General features: G+C 36.3%; 1 protein-coding gene across 5 annotated transcripts; it reads right to left on the bottom strand.

Annotated features, from left to right (window-relative positions):
- Positions 1-252: 252 nt before the first annotated feature.
- On the bottom strand, positions 253-9,338 carry LOC134279561 (uncharacterized). 5 transcript variants are annotated; one of them, XM_062761967.1, is made up of 8 exons: positions 9,282-9,338; positions 8,006-8,084; positions 7,114-7,264; positions 6,668-6,762; positions 6,057-6,123; positions 4,411-4,533; positions 1,221-2,538; positions 253-1,030 (listed from the first exon to the last, which is right to left on the bottom strand). In XM_062761967.1, exons 1-8 carry the CDS (start codon positions 9,334-9,336, stop codon positions 414-416), a joined length of 2,505 nt encoding a protein of 834 aa, XP_062617951.1. In that variant the 5' UTR covers positions 9,337-9,338; the 3' UTR covers positions 253-413. The 5 variants fall into 5 exon arrangements, with proteins under 5 accessions (XP_062617951.1, XP_062617953.1, XP_062617952.1 ...); XM_062761969.1 differs by lacking the exons at positions 6,668-6,762; positions 7,114-7,264; positions 8,006-8,084; positions 9,282-9,338 and adding an exon at positions 6,560-6,601; XM_062761968.1 differs by lacking the exons at positions 6,668-6,762; positions 7,114-7,264; positions 8,006-8,084; positions 9,282-9,338 and adding an exon at positions 6,506-6,542.
- Positions 9,339-10,212: the final 874 nt, after the last annotated feature.

Raw genomic sequence — 10,212 nt, 5'->3', positions numbered from 1 at the left:
TTTAGTTGAAATTGGTTCAGTGGTTGCAGAGAAGAAGCTGAAAATGTTCAAATGTTAACGCACGACGAACGACGAACGACGCACGAAGCACGACGAACGACGACGGACGAAAACAGATAGCAATAGGTCACCTGAGTTTACTCAGGTGACCTAAAAATGTTTAATTTATAATTTAAAGAGATATGGCACTAAATACAGTGAATAAGGTTTTTTTAAATTTAAGATTTAAATTTAAAATAAATGGTATGGCACTATTTCTCATTTTCTTATACAATCAATTCAAATATGGCACACAAAATTTCATTTTCGTCAAAATATGGCACTAAGATTTTTTTTAAGTTCGAGTAAATATGAATCTTGAAAAAAACTCGTAAAATGTAGCACTTCTATCTATTTTTCACTCTTCAATAATATCACTGCGGGTCAAATGCCGGTAGCCTAGGAATGGAAGCGTCACTTCCGGTTGGTTCAGCTTCAGTAATCCATTCCATGATTTTCTGGTTAGCCTCGGCTTCTGTGATCGGTTCAGGTAGCAGACTGGGGGAGAGACCTAACATATGACTAGAACTTTCCGAAAACATATCTCTATTCAAGTCGTTTTGGGAGACAGAACCAAAAATGACAGGGGGCGCCATCTGTAGGTGATCAGAGGGATTATCTCCCTTTCCTTGAACACCTAACAAAGGATTGTGCGTATTGCCCTTTTCTCCCCCTTGACTAGAAGTTTGATTCTCGATCCCTTTTATATAACTTTCGTTATGTGGCCCATTTCTTCTGCTGGATACCTGGTAAGAAGTCGTTGTGGGACTTTCTCGAATTGTTCTCCCTGAAGGTTTGCGAGTCCCTTCTATTGAAGAACCATCCCAGCCATCTTGGTCCGGAGAAAATGACGGAAGCCAGACGCTGTCTTTAGGGACATGAAGTCCCGTGATCTGTACCCGCCATTTTGTCAGATCGCTAAGGAAAAGTTTGAAGATGAGCATCACTTTACAATTATGACGGTCCTGCTTATGTTGCATGCCTCGACATCCTGAAAAACAAAGAGAAAAAACTGAATGCGGGTTATGTATTTTTTCTGCAATAGCTGCGACATTATTTCCCGTATTAACAAACAAATGAAGCATTATCTAATTGTTTAATTCATATCAATGTCAAAAAGCCTCGTATCTGTAATCCGCACATGTTTAATAATTAATTAATGATTCTTAGAAATCCAATACCTGGGACACATTTGCCACGCCCACCACACTTCCGGACACAGTTCCCATGACCTGGACACCACATGTACCAGCTGACCACATACTCGTCTCGAACCAACTTTCGGTCTATCTTGGACTTCCGGGCCTGCCCCTCCTCTGTGTATTCAAAGTAATCATCCAAGCTGTTCCTGTCCTGTTTCTGGCTTCCTCGCTTCCAGGTCAACTTTGTGTGTTCCTTCACATTCTTCTGACGACACATAGTGACGTAATTTTTCTTTACAGCCCTTTTCCCTTTGTTGAGGTAAATTCCTTGTATGAGGGGATGTTCTTTAAGGAATTCTTCAACTTTTACGCCAACGTCGACAAAGTTGACCTCACCGTACATCGATGACTTATGAAGTTTGGCGCCTAAAAATCCGAATCTTTTGTCCATCCGTTTCCGTATTTTGCGGGTTTGTGACATGCTCCGTTTTACGATTTTAGAAGCCGGTGGACTTATTATGTCAGCCTCTTTATCAAAATCGTAGACGTTTGCGTCATCTGTCTGAGTTTCCTGGTCGTCTTGTGTGACGTCATCCTCGCTTTCGTCTGCGTACGGTATAGTAGATTCTCCATCAGAATGACCTCGTTGAGAAGAAATATCGATGTCGTCATCGGAATCAGACTCAAAGAAATCCATCCGGTTCTTCTCTATTGGTTCGAAACACGACGAAATGTCTTTTCCCATGATCCTTTGAGCGTCATTCCTAGCTTCGTCCAGGGAAGGGACTTTAGGAATTGCAAATGAGGGCGGCACAGGTCTTTCTAACATTGCTATGCTCGCTTCATTGGTTCTCACATTTATCAAACTGTTCGCTGGACTTTCCACTCTGATGCTCTGCACGCTTGGAGGTCCAGCTAAGAGAAATTCGTCATTTGTCAAATCTGGCAAACTTCCCATAAAATCAAGACTCTTTATCGAACCCAGGGACGACAGAGGGCGCTCTGTAAGAGCTTCCTCTGGGACTTCCGTTTCCTGTCCAGGATAAGACGAATTTTTATTAGAAATTGTTTCATCTACCGTTTTATTATTAATATTTTCTACACTCATGCCATAAACATCACGCCGATTATGGTCGGCGGGGGCGTACGAGTCGCGTTTTTTGGACAACTCTGTCGTAAAAGTTTCCTTTCTGTTTAAGTTGATAACTGAGATTGTGTTGGATTTCGGTGAGTACTGGATTTTTCTTTGAGGTCGTGTTCGGTAAAATGGCGTTTTCTGAATTCGGTTATCCAGCGACTTTTCCACCTCCCGCCGACACACACCTATTGTTTCGTTTTGTGAGCCTTTTCCCTTCACCTAGGAAATTTAAAATGTTCCACAATTAATTCCTATCAAAAAAAAATCTTAAAAGTCAGACTTAAATCCTTTTTAAATTAAATGCTTGAACGCATAAATATATTTTACTATCATTAATTTGTCTTTTCTTATACTAAATCTTAAAAAAAAACATCTCTATGAGAAAGTTTTCTTTTATAATTATGATTTAAGAGTCAGATGTTGTGTATAGAACTCTTTTATCTTTTAGCCCTGCATAAACAAAAATAGCAGCAAATGATGTAGAATAAATTAAAGACTACTGGTCAAATTGGCCATACCTAGCTACTAAACTTTTTGTTTTATAATCTTAAGTTCAAAATGTTCATAGAAATGTCAAATATTTTCAATGTTGACAGGAAAAACGAATAATTGTACAGAAAAAAAATTATTCAAGCTGTTTATTATTTACATGTAGTCTATTAAAATAACACTTCTTTTCTTTACTGAAGCTTGATAATAATATTTTCTCGTTTTCCAACCTGTTATGCCATTTTAAGTGAACCCTTTTTGGTTGATTTTGTGTTTCCTGTTTGAAACTGCTTTGTCATACAACAGTCCACACTCTATATTAGGTACATGAAAGACATATATTGAATCCCTTAATATAGCGCCTTTATATACAGTGAAATCACAAATTTTCGTGGAGGTTTGAATTACGTTGTTTTCAAGGTAAGGAGTAACCCTCAAATTCATGACTACCTTGAAATGGAAAATTTCATATGTATTATTACTAAATATTTCTCCAACCTTGAAATCAAATCCCCACAAACCAATTTTTTTTCTCAAACCTCGAAAATTTGACTCCATGAAAATATGTGATTTTACATTATAGTTTAAGAAAATGACATTGGGCAGAATTTAAATGGATGGATACAGCAGAGGGTCCATAAACCCAGTTTTAAGATCCACTGTCTTTGTCCAGTGTTTAAACCTTGTCTTAATTGTGTTTCCAATGCAAATATTTAATGGGTAACTATACATTCATGTAACATGCACATTTCAAACATGTTAAGCCATTTGGGTGACATATATTGTCTCAGTATCAACACCATTCAGTGATCTATGGATAAAAATCCATACTCTCTCTATATACAGGATATAATACCCATAAGCATGATAAGTATTCATCTTTTCCTTTTGTAATTTTCTTTTAGTTTTAATTATTTCATTTTCTTGTTCATTTGAAGTGTATAAAACTTTCTTTTCTGACAAACCAGCAAGCAGACATAAACCTTAATAGTAGGGGACACTACACATTGTCCATATGGTATACAAAGAAACAGGTTAAATCTGCAGCAATAATCTGCAGCAATGATTGGTTACAATTAGTGACTTATTGTTCCTCATGTACAACACTGGAGAAATGCATCTGGAATCTTATTACAAAATCATGCAATGTTAAGGTAAGTATCTTCATCAACTTTCATTACTTTCAAAGTGTCAGGCTGTCACTGACCACTTTCTGTTGGTTTATGATTCCATTTAACCAAAACACAACTTTTTGTCAGTTTTGACCAGGACTGCATTTCAAGTTAATACAGTTGAACTTTGGTATCTCAAACTTCGGTATTTCGAATACCATGGATTATGATTTGGAAGTCCCAATCACATATTCTTTCAGTATTAATTTACCTTTGATATCTTGAATCCTTGGTTATCTGTAAGCTTTTTCTCAGTCCCATCAGGTTCAAGATAATAGATATACAGAACACATCAGAATATGAATTATGCATGTAATCATAGGGCTAGTCTACATTTTCATTCAACTTTGTATGCCGTCTTTGATACATGGCTGCAAAAATCTTTGACATACCCCTAACAGTCCTACACTAACTACACTACTGGACTTACTGCAGTAGGAATCTCTACTCCTCTGGACTGTAGGGCAGCATGGGTAGTCTGAATTTCCTCTGTCTTGTCCCTGAGAAGGTCAACAGCATGGGGAATCCCCGGAGAGACAAACCGTAGACATTCCTGTAAATATAAGTCATGTGACAGACAAATGGTAGACATTCCTGTAAATATGTCATGTGACAGACAAATGGTAGACATTCCTGTAAATATAAGTCATGTGACAGACAAATGGTAGACATTCCTGTGAATTTAAGTCATGTGACAGACAAATGGTAGACATTCCTGTGAATATAAGTCATGTGACAGACAAATGGTAGACATTCCTGTAAATATAAGTCATGTGACAGACAAATGGTAGACATTCCTGTGAATATAAGTCATGTGACAGACAAATGGTAGACATTCCTGTAAATATGTCATGTCACAGACAAATGGTAGACATTCCTGTAAATATAAGTCATGTGACAGACAAATGGTAGACATTCCTGTAAATATAAGTCATGTGACAGACAAATGGTAGACATTCCTGTGAATATAAGTCATGTGTCAGACAAATTGTCGACATTCCTGTAAAAATGTCATGTGACAGACAAACTGTCAACATTCCTGTAAATATAAGTCATGTGACAGACAAATCTTAGACATTCCTGTAAATATAAGACATTTGTAGACTATTGGGTAGATATTTCTGTTAATTCATTGTGTTAGGCAAATTATAGACATTCCTGTTAAAATAACTCTAGCAGCAGTCACTATTTCAGTATGATATTGATCTACAATTACTGTAAAATCCTTCATAAATAATCTTGAAAAATTGCCACAAACATTATTAGAATATTTTGAAAAGTTATTTCAAGTAATAAAACACAGTATTTCACATAAGTTTGGCTTTGTACGGTATATACTCCCCTATAAGTCAGTCCAACTATAAGTTGTTGTATTGTTTAACCTTATAGTAGAGGGATTGACACTACTAAATACCATTCCTTTTATATCTCGCCTATAAGTCGGATAAAGAGTTTTGGACCCAAGATTAACTCCCCCAAAAAACGACTCATAGGCGAGTATATACGGTAATTGAATATTGACTGTATATTTTAAAATTTTTTAAATAAATTCATTCGAGATCTGGCCTTGGGGCCATAAAACTTAGACGAGTTCACTTTTGATCTTGATCTTAGGACGATTTTACCCTTACTTTGGACTTTCAGTAGGGTGTGACTTTCTCGGATACTGGTACAAATTAAGATTCTCATTCGATACGAAATTAATAACATCAGGAACTTATAATTGTTCTTGATAACGATGAGACGACTTATGCCCCACCTCTGTGTCATGAGAGAGCTTTTAATTGGCTGTTTACTACAACAGATGACATTCGGCCGCATTTCTATCATATGTATATTTCAACAGTGAAGGGAAGCTGTGTAAATTTCAGAAGCTAGTTAGGTAACGTCGAGAATGCCACACCTTACTGAAAGTCCAAACTAAGCGTGTAATGGTCCTACATTTCCACTAAACATTCCTTTAGTAAAAGTGAGACTTAGCTCAAAAGTGAGCTCATCTAAGTTTTATGGTCCTGATTTAGTTTAACATCTGAGCTGCTAATAACTGTCTTTGCTTCTTTATTATGTTAGACTAACCTCCGAAGCTTTGGCACTTCCTGGCAGATTGATTATGAGTGTACTGCCTCTTATTCCACAGACCAACCTAAAAAATAAATTATATAAATCAAGCTACATTGTCAGATAATTCATAAGTCTGTTGTTGATGATGAGAAGTTTTACAGATATATGGGAGAAGTTTTACAGAAATATGTTTTCATGTCTAATAAATGGCACAGACACCCCTATCCCCCCCCCCCCCCCCCAGGCCTTTCCTGGATTCCTTCAGTGCTAATGATTAGTGACCCCCTAAACACTTATCGATCAGAGACACTTTCATTCCCAATAAATGGTGCCCCCCCCTTCTTCTCCTGACCTACCTGGACAGCATGACTAATGGTGTGACCTCTAGTGACTGTCTTAACATGACTTACCTGGACAGCATGGCTAATGGCGTGACCTCTAGTGACTGTTTTAACATGACTTACCTGGACAGCATGGCTAATGGTGTGACCTCTAGTGACTGTTTTATCATGACTTACCTGGACAGCATGGCTAATGGTGTGACCTCTAGTGACTGTTTTAACATGACTTACCTGGACAGCATGGCTAATGGTGTGACCTCTAGTGACTGTTTTAACATGACTTACCTGGACAGCATGGCTAATGGTGTGACCTCTAGTGACTGTTTTAACATGGCCAAGGTCATTCCTAGTGCCTCTTTCTCCAGGACGGACTTAGTGGCCTACAATGTAGAAAATCTGCATTTAACCCAGAATTGAAATGAAAGGAATTCCATGCTATAGGAAAGATAACTCTTATTATTTAAAAATAAATTGGGATTTTTTTTTTTGGAGGGGGGGGGGAGACAAAAAACAGCAATGTGAGAGGAAAATCTGCATATAATCCAGAATGCATTATTCAATCTTAAACTTCGCATATCAAATATGATTTGTTAATATTTTGTTTTATGTACACTTGTACAACAAATGGAAAAATTCTGGCCATGTATATTTTTTTTGTCCTTTTAATATTGAAATATAGTTCCTGACATAAACCATAAACAAACTTTCTTACCCTGGGGATGACATCTTACCTCGGGGGTAACATCTCGGGGGGAGAACCCGGTCCCTCCCGTGGTCAGTATGAGGTTCAGTCTCCGTTTATCGCTCCATTCTTCCAGTGTCGATCTGATCTGTTCCTCCTCATCAGGGACAATCTTAGTCACCACCACACGCCCCGGGACTCTGTAAACCACGGCTACATCATTATATCTATACAATCTTTCACAGCTAGATCATTACATTTATATGACTATAATTTAATTTTACTTGTAACACGTCATTTGATTGGATAAAAGACTTTATCCATTTTGTACAACATACCTTGCCTACATCACAATAAATTACGTCAAAAAACGTATTACTCCGCTTGACGTTACTTTTAAAATTTAGTCAATGTGAAGCCTTATTCTGGGGGAAAAATTGTCTCATTGTCTACACAGAAATTAAATTATAGGGAATGAAGCTTATTTCATCTTATATTATACTATATAACAAAACTTGGGGCAGTTAACGCTTTTTTATATACTGCTTCGCGGTTTATAAAGCGTAAACTGCCCCTCCTTATGTTATATCATATAATATAAGTTGAAATAAGCTTCATTCATTAAAAAAAATGGCCTGGACTGATGAAATCCTTAGACATGTCAGTCCAAATGAATGATTATCTTTTTAAAAATTGCAGAACAATTACGGGTAAAAAACAGATAGACAGACCTTTCTTCTGACTGGATACACTCTGTCAGTCAAATTGTCTCGAGATTTACTTTTAGATTCACTAATTCATGTACATTGAAAATAAAGCATGCTGTTTTTATAACTCAGATGAGCTTGTAATTGCATAATTTACCATCATGATCAATAGCAGAAAATTGCACTCAATTTTGAGTGTGTCCTATATTGCATGTTTACGGTATATATACTTACACTTTTTGGTCGTGAATTAATACAAACAGGTTCTTACAGCTTTCATCAACTGCCTCATTTCTATAGCACCTGTCACTGACTGAAAAACAAGGAAAACAATGCCTTATATGTATGTGATTTAAATTCATTCGTTAATATGATAACAATAGCAAAAACAAGAAAACATAAGGTAGGGACTGGAAGATGAAGTTCATCCATGCTGATCATCTTATTTTGTCAATCACTTTATTGAACACACAATTATATTAGGCTACATAAAATTGAAATTCTGGTTCTCAGGCCAGCGCTCATCCGTTTTGAGGTAGCCACATTGCTAATTTTATATTATTTTTGATAATAGAGCTATGATTAATATCTTATAAGAATAAATGGAACTGATTGATCAATATATATCCCAGATTTGAAGTGCAAAGAATGTATGATGATTTAAAAGAAAGACTGTTGAAAGTTTACCAGTACTTGAAGACAGCAATGGTAAATAAAAACGGATATTCAATCCCGATATGGATCACTATGTAATTGGCCACATTCCATTGAGATCGAAGTTCACTATTTGCATACTACTGCAAATAGGCAAGGGACTTATGAAGTTTGGATTCTGTTTCATGTTCACAGGATTTATGTCATAAGGACATAACAGGATAATTCTACATAAAATTTTATTTGATGTGTTTATTGCATTTATATATAACAGTATTATTTTTTAAAAATTCGGACAAATGAGGTTGAAGTTCGGACAAGTAAATGTCTTGGTCACTTGACCAAATGGGCAACTATGTAAAAAAGTTAATATCAAGCCCTGGGCATACAGAAAAAAACTTGTCAACCAAAAATTATCCCTTTACAAGTATCTTGATAATTTTTTTTTTCAGTTTTTGCACTCTAAATTTATATTCCATATGAAATATATTATACATGTATATCCCATATGGGCAAGTGGTCCCAAACTTATGAAGGGCAAATTCAATAGAATTCAATAGTTGTAGAGATTTGTTAGGAGTTTCTGAAATAACTGTATAAAAATTGACCATGTCCAAGCTTTTTGTCCAAGCAATGCAACCCTGTTTTGGGGAAACTGCCTGTACCCAACCAAGACGCAGTAGCACCATGAATGACCTTATATAGGTACATGAAAAATGTGCATGTAAACAGCGTGCTCAATCTACTTTCGTTTTCTTTGTACGATATTTTTTCCGTTTGTCATTTAGTCAGGACAGTTCATCTGATCAATTCCTGAATTCATGCTACTCATGAATTATTTTATGGGAGACATTACCTGTTAGAATCCCAATCTGTATCACCGACATCTTCCCCGCGACGGAGGAATCCATGTTTATACTTCCCGAATTACGGAATGTTGAACCCGATGCTTTAAAGTTGAGCAGCGCCTTTTCACTTCTGTTGCATGTTGATGAAGTCTCACATGATTTAATTATACGATATACGGCATAACAATTAGTATGAAAAACGTCGGTCAGCATTTGACTCTGTTCAAATCTCCCACAGGTTTAAACTTTGGTTCATAAGCTAAATAGGTCATTTAAAAAATACAAATTATCCCAATCATGCCAGTGATTTTGATAAAATTCCTGTTGACAAGCATCATAGAACTTCAGACATTCTACGTTAAATAGACCGATTCGTAATATAAAGCATGGGGGATAAATGTTTCAAACAGTAAAACAAATATCAAACTTTTCTAAAGGACATATAATTGAACTTGAAAAAAAACAATTTTAATATTCCACTGATTGCTGATCGATTTTAAGGTATAATGTTTCGAAAGTTAATGCATGACCTGTTTAATTTTTTTTTTGGGGGGGGGGGGGGGGCTACACCAACAAAAAAAGGTAAACCCCAGTTTTCAATGCCTATATTGTATATATTTGCAAAAAGTGGGGAGCACCCCCCCCCTCCCGATTCCGACGCCTGTGAGTTATTATTTTTTAATAAAGCTAAATTTGACCAGTTTTTGTTTCTGGTGTTCAGAATAGAACACTAAAACATGATTCACAAAGTCTCGCATGGATCTGAAATTAAGTTAACATTTCGGTAAAAATATTGTTACGGAAGTTAATGTTAAGGAAGTGAATTCCCCAGCAATAAAAGTTAAAATTCTAAGAATCTACAGAGATACAAGTAGACCATCGATTTTTTTAAAAGCATTTCCGATTTAGGAGTATACATGTGTATGTGCATAACAACAT

This window comes from Saccostrea cucullata, unplaced genomic scaffold (genome assembly GCF_032062105.1).
Source record: "Saccostrea cucullata isolate Sc308-1 unplaced genomic scaffold, CSIRO_AGI_Scuc_v1 ctg5850, whole genome shotgun sequence".
NCBI lineage: Eukaryota > Metazoa > Mollusca > Bivalvia > Ostreida > Ostreidae > Saccostrea > Saccostrea cuccullata.
Note: the sequence above shows the minus strand (reverse complement) of the source record. Positions and strands in the feature narration are given on the sequence as shown.

Coding starts and splice junctions, on each gene's coding strand:
- LOC134279561 (XM_062761967.1), bottom strand. CDS start 9,336: ATGGATTCCTCCGTCGCGGGGAAGATGTCGGTGATACAGATTGGGATT. Junction 8,085..9,281: donor ACAGATTGGGATTCTAACAG/GTAATGTCTCCC, acceptor CTTGTTTTTCAG/TCAGTGACAGGTGCTATAGA. Junction 6,124..6,667: donor CCATTAGCCATGCTGTCCAG/GTAAGTCATGTT, acceptor TTTATTTTTTAG/GTTGGTCTGTGGAATAAGAG.